The sequence below is a fragment of the Vidua chalybeata genome, chromosome 7 (assembly GCF_026979565.1).
Source record: "Vidua chalybeata isolate OUT-0048 chromosome 7, bVidCha1 merged haplotype, whole genome shotgun sequence".
In the NCBI taxonomy this organism is placed as follows: Eukaryota; Metazoa; Chordata; class Aves; order Passeriformes; family Viduidae; genus Vidua; species Vidua chalybeata.
In genome coordinates this window covers 36,996,372-37,010,846 of record NC_071536.1, presented here as the reverse complement: position 1 = coordinate 37,010,846, position 14,475 = coordinate 36,996,372, and the positions used below count along the sequence as shown (strand labels likewise).

The following is a 14,475-nucleotide window of genomic DNA, read 5'->3' as shown; positions in this document are numbered from 1 at the left end:
TAGAGCAGAGCAAATCCCACTCTGGGTGAGAGGGTCAAAACCCTGCATCTTCACAAGAAGCAAATTTTATTCGTTTATTCTTAGAAATAAAAAAAAATAAATAGAAAAAATAAAAATCAAATTTTAGAAACAGTATTTAGAACTAATGCCCCAAGGACTTAAAAAATCATGAGAAGTCCCAAAGACCAACCTGCAGATTTAAGAAATTCCCAATGGAAGAATCAGTTGTACCACTCCCCCTTGGATGTGTTAAAGAGCACATGGAGAGATTTTTAATTCAGGCATGAGGAAATTATTCAAGAGAGCTCTCCTGAATAGCAAATCTGGTTTGGGTATTTTCCTCATCCCTGTTTGTAATTTATTCCTGCTCCTGTTTCCCATTCTGACCCCATGCAAGAGGGTTTGCTGTGCAGCAAATCTCAAAGTTGGAAAATTGCTGCCAGGTTTTGGGGAGAAATGGCTCTGTTTTCTCACCCTCATCTTCTGAGAGGTTCCAAGTGCATTCAACACCTTTCTCCAGATTAATTAAGTAATTAATTAATTAATTGTTCCTGAGGAGAAAAGAAGTCTTGATGGATACTGAGTAGGAGGCAGAAAATGTGTCCTTATTTCAATCCAGACTGGGAGTCAGAGAGGGGATGAGCAGCCAGACTTCAGCAGGAAAATAAAACACAAATAAATATTCCCCCCCAGCTTCTGTCCAACCTGGCACAGCAGGAATTGGGCTGGAAGAGTCCTGGACTGGGTGTGTTTACAGAATTTACAGCTGCAGCTGGGGACAAATTTCTCTGTGGCACCAGAGATCAAGAAACCATCCCAACAAGTCAATATTCAATTATGAGGGCATCCATGCAAAGTCATTTTCACTGGAATCTGGAGCTGTGAGAGCTTCCCAATGTCTGATCCCAGACCAAAGGACAGAATGATGACAATAACCCCCAAACTCCAAAAGCCCTGAAACTCCAAAACCCCCAAACTCCAAAACCCCAACCCCCAAAGCTCCAAAACCCCCAAACCTCTAAAACTCCAAAACCCCAAAAACTCCAAAATCCCAAAACCCCTGAAACTCCAAAACCCCAAACCTCCACCACCCAAGGGTTTTCTGTGCCTACCCCCAGCTCTACAATGACACTTGGGAAGTTTGGGATGAGAAATACAAACAGGAGTTGAACAACAAAAGGAAACCCCAACTTGAATTCCCAGTTCCACAAAAATGGGATATTTGGGATGCAGGGAACACAAGCATGTGTGAGTTCAGCAAAGAGTCCTTAATAATCAGAATGAAAAGGATGAAGGAGCCAGACTAAAAGCCATAAAAGCCCAGGGCAAGCCCAGCTCCTGCAGCCACAGACTCTGCCAAAGGTTCTTCTGCCACTTGTTGAGAAAAATGAACTCTCTGCAACACAGTGGAAAGAAGAAATATCCAGAATGCAGAAAAAGCAGAGCTGTTGTTTTCTTACAGGGTCAAAGAAATGTTTTGGGAGTAAATAAATAGCATATAAATTTTTTAAATTATTACTGACTTTATTTATGAGCATTTTTAATTCTACTTTCTTTTCAGAGCAGGTTCATTTTCCTGTGTGGATTTTAGCTGTGTTCCTTTTCTTAAAGCACTGCTTGACAGGTGTTCTTAAGCAAGGACAAGAAAATAAATGGGTATTAGGGAATCAATTTGTGTTCAAGAAGATTCACTTAAAATAAAGAAATCAGAGAGGAAGATTTTCATCATTAATATCTCAGAATTGTTCTTTCTAACTATAGAAGATTTTCCAAAAGGATTGCACTTAGAGTGTATTAATTAGAGAAGAATATTTCAAGTGCTGTTTTATAACTCTTTTCCCTGTGAGAAACTCTCCATTACACATCCCAGTATTTAAATAGTCTCAAAAACACAGTGCTGGAATTTGTGGGGAAAAAATACTCACTAAAAGAGGTGTGTGGAGAGAAATGGAAGTGCAGAACTTGCTCATCAGCCATTACCACCTGAAACATTTTTAGAACTGAGCACAAATGAATGGTATCAATTCCACCCTCTCAGTTCTTGCTTTTCACAGAATCCCAGACTGGTTTGGGTTGGGAGGGACCTTAAATTCCATCCAGTGCCACCCCTGCCATGGACAGGGACCTTAAATCCCATCCAGTGCCACCCCTGCCATGGGCCCAGGGACCTTAAATCCCATCCAGTGCCACCCCTGCCATGGACAGGGACCTTAAATTCCATCCAGTGCCACCCCTGCCATGGACAGGGACCTTAAATCCCATCCAGTGCCACCCCTGCCATGGGCCCAGGGACCTTAAATCCCATCCAGTGCCACCCCTGCCATGGACAGGGACACCTCCCACTGTCCCAGGTTGCTCCAAGCCCCATCCAACCTGGCCTTGGACACCTCCAGGGATCCAGGGGCAGCCCCAGCTGCTCTGGGAATTCCAGCCCAGCCCCTCCCAGCCAGGAATTCCATCCCAAAATTCCCATCCCACAGGAAGCCATTCCCCGTGTCCTGTCCCTCCTTTGTAAATAATCTCTCTCTGCACATCCATGAAAACCACAGCCAGCTTTGCTTAGATTGGATATTTTCTTGGCTGCTTTTCTAATTTTGAACTTTCTGAGCTTTGGAAACCCCTGTTGGAATCTCCCTTTCCCCTCCTTGGTCATTCAGGAACTCCTCACTCAACTCTCAGCACCTCCTGGTGCAACTGCCCAGCTCAGGCAGCAGAAATCTGCAGGATCCTCTCAAAACCCCCAGCGGGGGTGAACAGAGCTGACCCTGAGATCAGGAGGGTGTGAGAGCACAGAAGATCACTTAAAATTGAGCAATTAAAGACATTTTAATTACCACCACAGCTCCAAGAGGTTGTGACACCTCCTGGGCTCACCCAGCCACGCCCGAGGTGTCCCGGAGCTGCTGCCACAGGGGGGTGAAATTGGAAGGAATCCCAAATTAGAGATCAACCCTCAGAGTTTGCATTTGGGGAGATTGTTCAATCAGGGATTTCCAGAGCCTTCCCTTCCCAGTGGAAGTGCTGATGGAAAACACAGCCTCAGAGTCCTGAGAGATCCAGACCAGGAGTTCCTGCTCTAAGTCCCCATTCCACCCCTCCCCTGCACACCTGGAGCCAGCAGTTACACACTTTGACAATTCTATTCCCCCTTTTCTTTCTGGAATGGAAAACATTTAAGATCTTTATCTGATATCTCCTTTCTTACACTGCCTCCAATTCCAAAGAAACCATAATTCAGCAGCCCAGCACAAACTGCTGTCACTCGCTCTCCTTCTGGAGATCCTGCAGTGCCCTGAGACAGCCCAGAAATCACCAAAAATGGCCCAAGAAATCAAATATCCCCATCAGAACCTGTTAAAATCCTGAACTGCCCCGGCCATGGAATGTGCTCTGCTGGGAAATATTCACCTGCCTGCCCATAATTCCTGTGCACCACGCTCCACGATCACAGGGGGGGGTTTGCATTTACAACAAAGCTGAAATCTTGGCCCCTAAAATTTTGGGGGAAGGGTAAAAAGCCCAGAACTATTTATAGGACAACAGAAGTCCATAAAAGTACGATTTTAAAATTTTAATAAAATTAAGAGTTTTTAAAAATTTAATAAAATTAAGGGTTTTTAAAATTTTGATAAAATTAGGGTTTTAAAAAATTTAATAAAATTAGTTTTTTTAAAATTTAATTTTTAGAATTTAATACCTGTCCCAGTCGCATCTCCTGTGATTTCTGCATTTTCCCAGCACTGCTGGGTTGGAAATGACTTGGAGGAAAACTGTGGTGATGTGCTCAGCTGTCAGCAGAGCAGCGTTTGAGTAGAAAAGTGTCAAGACAACAGCTCATGAGTGCAGGAGCAGGAATTCAGGATTTTCCCACTCACAGCTGTGGCAGATGCATTGCAAATGAAGGAAAACACTCCACTGCGAATTTGGGAAGTTAAAAATTCAATAAAAAGCATTATTTCCTCCAATAATTCCACTCCTCCCTCTAGCAAAAGCTGGAGCTGCCCACTGGTTCCATTTTCAGCTAAATATGTGTGGGAAATCCCACTGAATTAATTCGGGTTTTCTTTGCAATAATATCTTTAATAAGACTCATCTTTCTACATTAATTTGTTATTATTTTTTACAAACTCCCTGATTTTTATCTCTATAAAATCCTAGAAAGTTGCATGGCAGTTAAAACATCAATCAGGTAACTGAAAGATTGTCAACTGTTGGCAAATTCAAATTTTAAGAGGTAAAACAACACCAGAAAACCCCAAGCTATGTCCAAGCAAGGAGTGAACATTTTCCTTATTCTTCACAGTTCTTACCTGAGGAGAAAAAAAAATCACTTTCCTCTCCCCAAAATAATAACAAGGGAAAATAAGTTATGATTTAGAAATAAGAATGGGGAAAAGAAGTTGGAAATTGAAGTAACTTTAATTTAAATTTAAGTTAATTTTTAAATTTAAATAATAGATTTAAGTATGTGATTCCTTATAATCTCTCCCAAGCAGGGCAAAGTCCCTCTGGATGTTTCTATGAACCCCAAATCAATGGGATATTTAAATTTGCTTTATAATTAGAAGAGGAGGTTTTTGCCATCCTGTCCAGGGGTGATTCCAGTTTAATAAGAATTTTTTTCTCAGACACAACAAGTCCCAAAAAGTTGTCAGGTGCTCTTCTGACCCTGGAGTCCACAAGTTCTTCTGATTTGGTAATTCTAGGCTATATAAAGTAATTTTGGGAAGCAAATGCAGAGTTTTTTTGGTTTGATTTGTGTTTTCAACAGTTGGCACTGAGGTGATTAAATCAAAGCCTCCCAAGCCCCTTCTTTTGGGGTTTTTGTTTTCCAGCACCACGTTCCATTCCCAATTTTCTTGGCTGTATTAACACAAATTCCTCTCCTCACCCTCAGTGATTGGTGTTGTGCTCCTCCCTGTTTAATTATATTTTACTATTTCTATTCTGTGCATTTCACCAGGAAAAATTCCCATTTCAGGGAAGGAATTACAGCCTTTTTTTTGCCAAATCTGCCAATTTTTTGTTACTTCTTCACTTCTAGACCCAGAGTTTCCCCTATTTTATAATGTTAATATTTGACACCACTGATATCTTTAATTGCTGTGGTTATTGAGGCTGCCTTAATTTCCCTTCTCAGCAGTCCAGAGCTTTTATTCCCAAATATTTTCACTCATTTCCATCCATCCCATTATTTATGGATATTTATGGATATAGATATTTATGATATTTATAGACATGGATATAGATATTTATGGATATTTATAATCCTTTCTTAGCAGGATTTGGATGTTGAATGTTCAACACTCAAACACAGATTTTCTACCCCGTGAACCACACGTTACCAGCAAGAAAAAGGTAAATAAATAAAACCCTACAATCAAATCCATCACCCAGAGATGCAGTTCCATCCTACAAAAAGAACAAATTCCACCACACACACCCTGAAAATTACCTGGGAACTAAAGATATTATCTGTGGAAGAAGAAAACAAGAGCTGGAATACCAAAACTTGGTCCATGTGGTTAAAATATAATTAAAAGCTTGGGCAATAACCAGCTAATTGTGGGGATTCACAGGGTTTTTTCTCTCAGGAGCTATTTCTGAGGAGGAGCTGTTCTGAATTGCTGGCACAGACACAGGAAAGAGATTTAGCAATTAAAATACTTCAAAACAAAGGGAAAAAAAAACCAAGCCACAGACTGAAATATGAATGTGAGAGGTTCCTTTAGACATCTTCCTCTGCTGAACTGCTCTTGGAAATTCAGTGTACAGGGGCTTTCACCAGCTCCAGCCCCAAAACTAACAGAGCACAGATCCCAATATTCCTCTCCCCAGTTTTGTTACAGAGCTGGATGCAGGATGGCAACTCACTTTTGTTTTTAAAAATTATTATTATACCACAAACCACTCAACATTTCACATGAGTCTCATGGAAAGAACATTCCCATTCTCCTGGAAATCCAACAGAATTCCCCTCTCTGGATTAAAGCTCACCCCTGCTGCTGGGAGGGCTCAGCAAGAGGCTCAGTGAAGGTTTTAGGGAATAAAACAAAACTAACACAACCTCCTTAAAAAAGAAAACATTCTCCAGGCTTTATCATAGATATTTGTGGGGAAAATGGAGGTAAAAAGTTATTCAGAAAGTTGTGGAAGTAGGTTTTGGAAAAAGAAAGAACAGAGAATTTCTAGTTAGTTGTGAAGTTTGAAAGTAGCAAAGTTGTAATGGTACAGTAAGTAAGGACATGAAATAATAGTTTTAGGTTTGGTTAAGATAGATTTTATGACTGCAGAAAAATATGTTTAGTAAGATAGAAGGTTTTAAGTTTAATAGTGGAGTACTGTGTATTGTTAGTAGAAAGTATGTAAGTATTGTTTGAAATAAGTGTGTGTTCTTAGTGATTGGCTAGAATAATATTATATTATAATAATTATATTTTAATATATAATATAATAATAATATTGGCTAGAGTAACTACCTGTAAGTTTTAGTAATATGCTATTGGTTAGAAAGTTTTTAAAATGTTTTGTAACAAAGAAATCTTGGGTTGCTGTTGGTAAGACGTGAGTTGTTATTTTTTAATTGTTTTAGCTATGTAATGAGATTGATGTTGTAGTAAAGTTTAAGGAATGTATCTCAGCCTTTTTACCTTTACTATTTTCCCCACAGATATTCAGTAAATAATTAAATGCAGGCTGTGTATTCTGCAAGCACCAAACTAAAGGAACAACTCCTTCAGCAGCAGAGAATGGAACATTTCCCAGTTTTCCAGCCTTTGCCTAGGTATCAATGATCACTGAATATCAAGTCCTATTTTTCTGAACAGTAATAATAACAATAATACATGGAATTACCTTTTATCTTTTAGATAAAGGGGAAAAGTGTCACTTGAGGCTTTGGAATTCTGTGCCTCCAACCCTCTGAGCCATCCCTGGTGGGGGGAATGGCAGGAGGAGTCTCCAGGTGGGGTTATGCCCCAATTCCTTTTCCTACAGGGATGAGAACCCAGCTGATGCTGAAACCTTCCTTCAGGGCTCTGACCCCTTTGTTCTGTTACATTTGCATTTCTGGGGGGAAATTCAGCTTGGAGCTGAGTGGAGTTACAAGCACAGGCTCTGATGAACACCACGGGAGCCTTTGGGAGCGGTGGAAAGCCCAGCCAAGGCGGGGAGCAAAGGGTTCCTGCCCCAGGGGTTGTGTCCTGTGCTCAGGGGGACAGGGAGTGAATTCCCAAGGCCATCCCACACCTTTGTTCAGGGCAAAGTCTCAGAAGCTGCAGCAGGAAATGCCCCTGTGCCAGCATGACAAGGCAAACGAGCCACGCAAGAACTGAGAGCTGCTTGTTGTGACCACTCCAGGCAAGAAAAATGAAACCTTTTTATGCCAGGGATGGGGAGAAACCCTTAAAAGTCATCAGGAAGCACGAGCAGAGCAATAGTACAACATTATTTGACTATAATTCAGCTTTTCTAGAATTCTATTCCACTTTGAAGGAGGAAGCTGAGGAATGCAGAGCAGGTTCTTGCTTGGGTTAATGAGAGGCCACTTGAACACTTTGAGGAGACTTGGGTTTTCATTCCACTTCAGAAATTTACACCACTGCCACCTTCTAATACTCTGTTCAACCAGTAACAGTCAATAAAATTCACATTTTTGAACTGATTGCTTCTTCTCTTTAAACCCCCAGAGATGATAACCCATTTCCTCTCCAAATCGTCCCTGATGAACAAACCAGGAAATCTCTCCCTACACTCCTCCAACTGTTTATTCAACCATTTAATTACCATCTTAGTAAAATTACCTCAATAAAAGCAAACACAGGCCTGGCATTCCCTCCTGCTGGCCCTGAAAAGGGTGATTTTGGACATTTTGGTACACCCAGGATCTGCTCCAATCTCTGACACCACCTCTTCAATTCCAGCAGGAAAGAACTCATGGATCACCTGGACATGCACTGCCAGGTGAGCCACAACCCTCTGGGCTTGGAGCAGGGCAGGCTGCAAAACAACTCCAATTTATTTGGAGAAGTGACAAAAGAGGTGTGGGAATGTCCAGAAGTGAATGGATTTTATTCATGCAGAGTGTATGAACATTAACAGAAGCAAGAGTTGTCACAGGAAGCTGGCCAGGATGGTTTTGTCCAGAAAAAGGGAGACATGTTTTAATTTACCACTGTTTGTTTTTTTTTTTTTCCTTTCTGTTTTATTTTTTGAGTATGTGACTTTCAGCATGAACCAGGTGCACATTTCACTGAGATGAACCCAAGTTTAACAAGGAATAATGTCCTGGGCTGTAAGATATGTGTGCATTCTATCTCCATCTGTCAGAGCTGGGGCCGTTCTCTGCTGTTCATGGGGCAGTTTTTTCTTTATCTCTCCCACAACCAATCCTCCCTCCAGGAGATCTCTGCTGTCCATGGGCCATTAATTATTAATTATCTTCTGTTCATGGCCAGTGAGTGTCCCTGCACGGCTGAGAAAATTCCATCATCCCATGGGGAGAGGCTCTGCGCAGGGTGAGGAGCCCAGCATTCCTACCTGGATACAATCTGAGGCTTTGGGACACCACAGCAGCCTTTGCCCACTGCATTCCCAGAGGAGCAGCTTTCTGCCCCACTGCATTCCCAGAGGAGCAGCTTTCTGCCCCACTGCATTCCCAGAGGAGCAGCTTTCTGCCCCACTGCATTCCCACAGGAGCAGCTTTCTGCCCCACTGCATTCCCACAGGAGCAGCTTTCTGCCCCACTGCATTCCCAGAGGGAGCCCAGGCCCATCTCCACCAGCCCTGGAGCTCCAGAGGAAAACTCCAGCCTTGTCCAGGATCCTGCTCCAGCAGAAGCACAGCTGGCACTGCAGGAGGGCTGAGCCCCCATGGAATGGCACTGCTGCCACCACCCTGACCCACAGCCTGCCAGGGCCTGCTCTCACTCTGCCAGGGGTTTGTTTCCTTTTTTTGTACTATTGTGTTTGTATTTTTCATTTTCCTAGTAAAGAACTGTTATTCCTATTCCCATATCTTTCCCTGAGAGCCCCTTAATTTCAAAATAATAACAATTTGTAGGGAGAGGGTTTACATTTTCCGTTTCAGGGGAGGCTCCTGCCTTCCTCAGCAGACACCTGGCTTTTCAAACCGAGACAAACATTTAAAACCAGCCACCGGGGATTCCCAGGGATGCAAACCTGGGACAATCCCTTGGGAAGGCCACGTACCTGCTTCAGGACTGGTCTGATTACAGCTGCTCCCGATGCTGTTGGGGATCCCTGGCGTGGAGGGTGCCTGGAGCCTGGCCTGGGCCGGGCTGGGATGTAAGGAGTTCCCTAAGGCCATTCCTGCCTGGGGGAGCATCCCGCAGCTCCCGCTGGCCTGCATCTGGTTGAGGAGCCCCGCCAGGTGGTTGGAGGGGGGTGGACCAGCGGCGGGGCCGAAGCCGGGGTTGGGGTTGGGGCAGGGCAGGCCCTCCCCACGCAGGGGCAGCCCCGGGGCCAGCGGGGCCACGACGCCGGCGGGGCCCAGCGCGGGCTCCGCCAGGTGCAGCTGGGTGCCGGCGCAGGGCAGGGCGCCGCTGGAGCTCCCGCAGCCCGAGGAACTATTGCTGCTCCCGTGGGAGCTCTGACAACTCATGGACTGCAGGAGCTGCGACATGGAGCTGATGGGGAAGGAGCTTTGACTTGGCTTTCTTATCAAATCAGACCCAGCTTTGGGAAGCCCAGAGCTGTCCAGCTGAGACTGTCTCAGCAAGCTCAGCACCGTGGTGGTGGGCTGCTTCCTTTTCCTCAGAGGATCCTTTTGCTGAGACATCAATTTATCTCTCAGCGCTGCCCGGCCGCTCTGCCCTTCCGTGGTGGGGAGGAGCACGTTGGCAGCGGGAGGGAACATGGGATTTAAAGTGCTGTGTCCTTCGGTGCTGCCGCCGCTGGCAACAGGTCCAGAATTGCTACTGCTGTTATTGTTGTTACCAGCAAGTTTATTTTGATTTGCTAGCTGTGCTTTGGCTGCTGCTGAGAGTAAACTGCTTGCTGGAAAAGAGGCAGCGTTGTGCTGGTTCAAGATCTGATTTAAAGGCATTCCCAGCAAACCAGGCTGACTCTTCAAGGAACCGCTTCCGGCCGATGCAGCGGGAAAAACTGCATTGTTGGGAGGATTTAATACATTACTCATTCCAGCAATTAACGGGTTAGGGATGTCCTTGTATTGACTAAGTCCATCGTGCTTGGTGGAAGGGCTGGATGGCATGGATGGCCTCGGTGACCCTATGGTTGACCTCGGGGACCTGGGAGGGACTTTGATACCGCTACAGGACGACTGCGGCCCTACTGGAGGCAGCAGGAAGTTTCCGTGATCGGACGAGGTGGAAGAAGAACGCGATCTTTGGGGAGAAGCCTCGATCCTTCCGATGCCGGGCGCCATCACGTGAACGGGGGACGTCACCGGCGAGGGGGACAGGGACGTCGAAGCCGAGTGCTGAACCCTTTGGACGTGAGTGCCATGGTTGATGTGGGCGGGTTTGACGGTGGGCAGGGGCAGGTTGCTGGGCAGGGGCACCACGGCGGGGGGCATGCTTACATTCATCACGGGTACCTGAGAGTGGACACTCGAGTGGAAAGTGGTGGGGTTCATGATCACGGGGTTCTGGTTCACCGGTTTGCTGGGAATTGGGTCCAGTATGCCAAGCGGATCCTTCTCGGATGTTAATGGCTTTTTCTGAAGAGCACAAGAAGGCGGTGGAGGAGGTGGGGGTGGGCCTTGGGGGGGTTTATGGTGGAACATTGCTCGTGGTATTTCCATACCAGCTGAAAAGTTACACAGGGGTTTTTTCATGACCGGGCTCTTGGTGGTCAGGGTGGGGGAAAGAGGTATATTAGTCCTTCCAGCCATTGCACAGGATGACTGTATGGGAGAGCCGTGGAGCATGACTGACGGCGGGGACAGAGGCGTCCTGGTCATGTGGATAGGACTGGAGTTGGGCGCTCCGTGAAAACTGGGATTGTTCCTCGTGAAGACGTCGGGGCTTCCGAGCGGGTCAGTCCTGGGGGAGATGGAGCCGTCCCCGTAGATCTGCGATCCCGAGGACGCCGGGCTGGGCATCCCCCCGTGACTGCCGCGGTACGGAGACTTCTGCCCCAGTTCATTGCTCCCCAATCTCTGCCTGGGATAGGCAGGATGGAGCTCTGCTTGCTGGCTTCCAGCCATTTCTTGCACATAAAGCCTACCCATGGCATTAGATGCCCCCATCATCAACTTGAAAGGAGTCTTACATTCCGGTATCACAGAATTTGTAATTCCTTCATGTGATTTATTCCTCATCGACCTTGGAGTTGCTGCTCGAGTGGGAACTACTGGCGTTGCACCTGGCGTGGAAAACACACAACAGTTACTACTGGTTGCAAATCCGGTGTCCCACGTTTCAGGGCAAAGCTACTGAGAGTGAAAATATTCCCAAAAGCTCAGGGAGCCTTTGGCTAAACTTTTGCTTCAGCAGAAATAAACCCTCAATCACAGAGCGGCTGCTGGAACGGTGCCTGCTCTGAACTACACAGTTGTAATTCCATATCCCATAGAAATATGGATCATTTGAAACCCTTTTCCTTGCCTTTTGCCTTTTCCAAGCACCCCCTCCAGCCTCCTGCACCTCCAGCATCCCCTCTCTGGCAGGAGGAGCGGGATGGCTGTGGCAGGGAAAAGGAGCCTCTGGCACCATCTATTGAGGACAGGAGGAACAAAGCCCTCCAAATCCAGGACTCAGACTCAATTCCCACAGAGAAGGTCCTGTCCCAAATGCTGCCCCTGATGAGGCATCCTGAATGCCTTCAGTTTGTTTTCAGGATAAAAGCCCTGGGGATATTTGCATGTGATGGAAAAATTCCCTGTAAATCCCACTTTTGAGGCTACACCTTCCAACAAACACAAGACCACTTTCTATCTTTATTTAAAGAGATTTTTTTTTCCTGATGTTTTACTTCCAGACTAGAAGCACAAGCAGCTCCAAGTCTGGGGCACTTTCTTGCCAGTTTTGCAGCTCTGGGAATTTGCAATTCAGCTTGCAGTGCTTGGCATGCAGACTCTGGATATGCAAAATTCAACTGGAATTGGGAGTTAAAAATTCTGTGTTCAAATGAACTCAGGGGTGCCTTGAAATTCCTCTACTCATCTTTCCTTCAGCCTGGTCAGACAGCACTGACAATCCTGCCTTCATCCTATTTGCTCCAACGTGAGAGAAACAAACATTTCCCCTGTCCCAAAATACAACCAAAGTCTCATTTAGGGAATAAAAATAAAGGCTGAACTGCAAAATAAAATAATTATGAGAGGCCTCACCTTGAGTGCTGGGAATAAGCAAATGGTCACATATAAATGTGCAAAAATTTTGTTTACGGGGGGATTTATTGGGGAATTTTCTTCTTTGCTTATGCACAAAATTTTAACCACAGAGAAAGTAAGAGCACATAAATATATAAATTACCTCCTTAATTTTGCTGATTTTTTGGAAACAGGAATGTAATTTAAATACTACTCGTTGAAAAAATTAAGCAGGGAAATGCACAGAAACTTGGGAAATTACACTGAAGAGAATTTTCAAGAAAGGTTTTAAATCCTAAATTTCAATGGGAAAAGGCAGGGGCACATCAGTACTATGAACAGCATGGGTCTCTTAGCACTGGCACTTCTCTAAAACTCATTATTTCTTGGTTTTCTTATAATTTTTCTGCTTTGAAGTGGGAAGAGCAGCTGGCCAGGTGCTCTCACAGCAATGAGGGGTGCAGAGAGCTCAGGCCTTTTCCCAGGAGCTGCAACCCCAGGGCACAGAAATATAAATTCAGCCCTTTCCCTCCTTTGTCCTGCCCACTGGGATCTGTAATTCTCTTCAGAACCTGTTCTTGTGATCCTTACAAAGTCCCTCATTTTGGGTGAATTTCTGGGTTTGGAGCTGTTTCAGTGCTAACTTTGCTTTCACTCCAGGCCTCGGGGAGCCCCCCTGGTTTTACAACCTTTGTTTGGAGAGTACCTGTCAACTTCAGCCACCAACAAATTTCCTCACTCTTTTTTTTTATTGATGGGGATAATTAAAATGCTAATCCAGGTTGGTGGCCAAAAATAATCCTTGAGAAATGACAGCGGAGATCTCCTCTTGCTGTCTATTCGCCTTTACAATACAATTTCCCATTTAGCCAAGTCCTTAGCTACATCCTAATCCCTTCATAATCACTTTATTCTGCTCCTCTAATTTCCCATGTGACAGAATATCAGACATATTACTACAGTTCCAAAAGATGAGAGCTAATGTATTTTCTTTGTCTAGAACAATCTGATATCTTTTCCAAGAAAATCATGCTTTTAGTCTGGGCTGACCTGCTTTTAGACTCATTTTCTATCTACCTCCATCTCTGACTACTCCCTTTATTTATTCCTTCAATCTGCTTATTTTTGCACTCGTAGTCAGACTTTTGGGGTGGTTTTGCACAGTAATTGTGTGTATAAAAATCAGATTATTACGTGATTCTGCATGATTTCATTTTACTCACTTGTTCCACCACCAGGACTAGTTAGAACCAGTGAAGGATGTGGTGCTTCCATGCTTTTATGAAGTGTAGCCACAGCAATAATTTTCCTTTTGTGAATGCATAGTTTGGTGACATCTTCGTCCGCTTTAACATCTTCAGCAGTTCTCTGCTTCACAGCAGCTCCAGGATCAAAATTAAAGACCTGGCAGTGAAAATTCCAGCATTTAAAAGAATGACTACAGGCAGCAAAGTCACCAAAGTCACATCAATTAGGAATTTTATATGGAGTATAGAGGAATTCTCCTCTGTTCCTGACTGCTCCTATACTGCCCAAGGGATTCCTTGACAGGATGTTTGGGAACAGCAAATAAAAAAATGAATATATTTCTAATAACTGAGTCAGATCCTCTGCAAGAGGGGCTAAGGCAGAGGGGAGCTGAATTTTGTATTTTAAGGTCTAACTTTGGGTGGACACCACTTATTTTAGAGATGATCTGAACAGAGTTTGAGTCACCAGCATGGGTAGCTCATAAATATTATTGCAGCTAGCTCCAAAATGATGCTGTGCTTTACCTTGGGAAGAACAAGAGGACATTCTAGGCCACACTTGCACGTTCCATCAGTCAGCAAGTAAGTCTTCACCTGCTCCAAGCAGGATAATAAAGACCCACTGGGACTGCAAAGGAACAGAAATGATGAATATGAGCTCTTGCATAGGTCAGGACTTGTATCTGCTCACAAGAACAGTGGGTAAAATCACATTTCATATTTTTTTTTTCTCACAGCACTTGTTTTTATTCAAGAATTGAGATAATACTTACAAAAAAAAAAAAAAACAAAAAACCCCAAACATATTTTAAAGGAAACAAAACTGTTGCAGCTGGGTCTCTTTGTTGCACAACGTTTGGTTTCATTCAGCTAAAATTTTGACCTTCTCACTGAAAGTAAGAAATATTACACCAAGGAGCCAGGCCAG

General features: G+C 44.4%; 1 protein-coding gene across 7 annotated transcripts in view; it reads right to left on the bottom strand.

Annotated features, from left to right (window-relative positions):
* Window positions 1-14,475, bottom strand: part of MBD5 (methyl-CpG binding domain protein 5) — a 121,800-nt gene that overhangs the window by 17,106 nt on the left and 90,219 nt on the right. For all 7 annotated transcript variants that reach the window (XM_053947298.1, XM_053947299.1, XM_053947296.1 and 4 more), the window contains 3 exons: window positions 14,073-14,175; window positions 13,521-13,701; window positions 9,210-11,348 (listed from right to left, as the gene is read on the bottom strand). In XM_053947298.1, coding sequence (XP_053803273.1) covers window positions 9,210-11,348; window positions 13,521-13,701; window positions 14,073-14,175 — 2,423 coding nt within the window. The remainder of the gene's footprint in view (window positions 1-9,209; window positions 11,349-13,520; window positions 13,702-14,072; window positions 14,176-14,475) is intronic.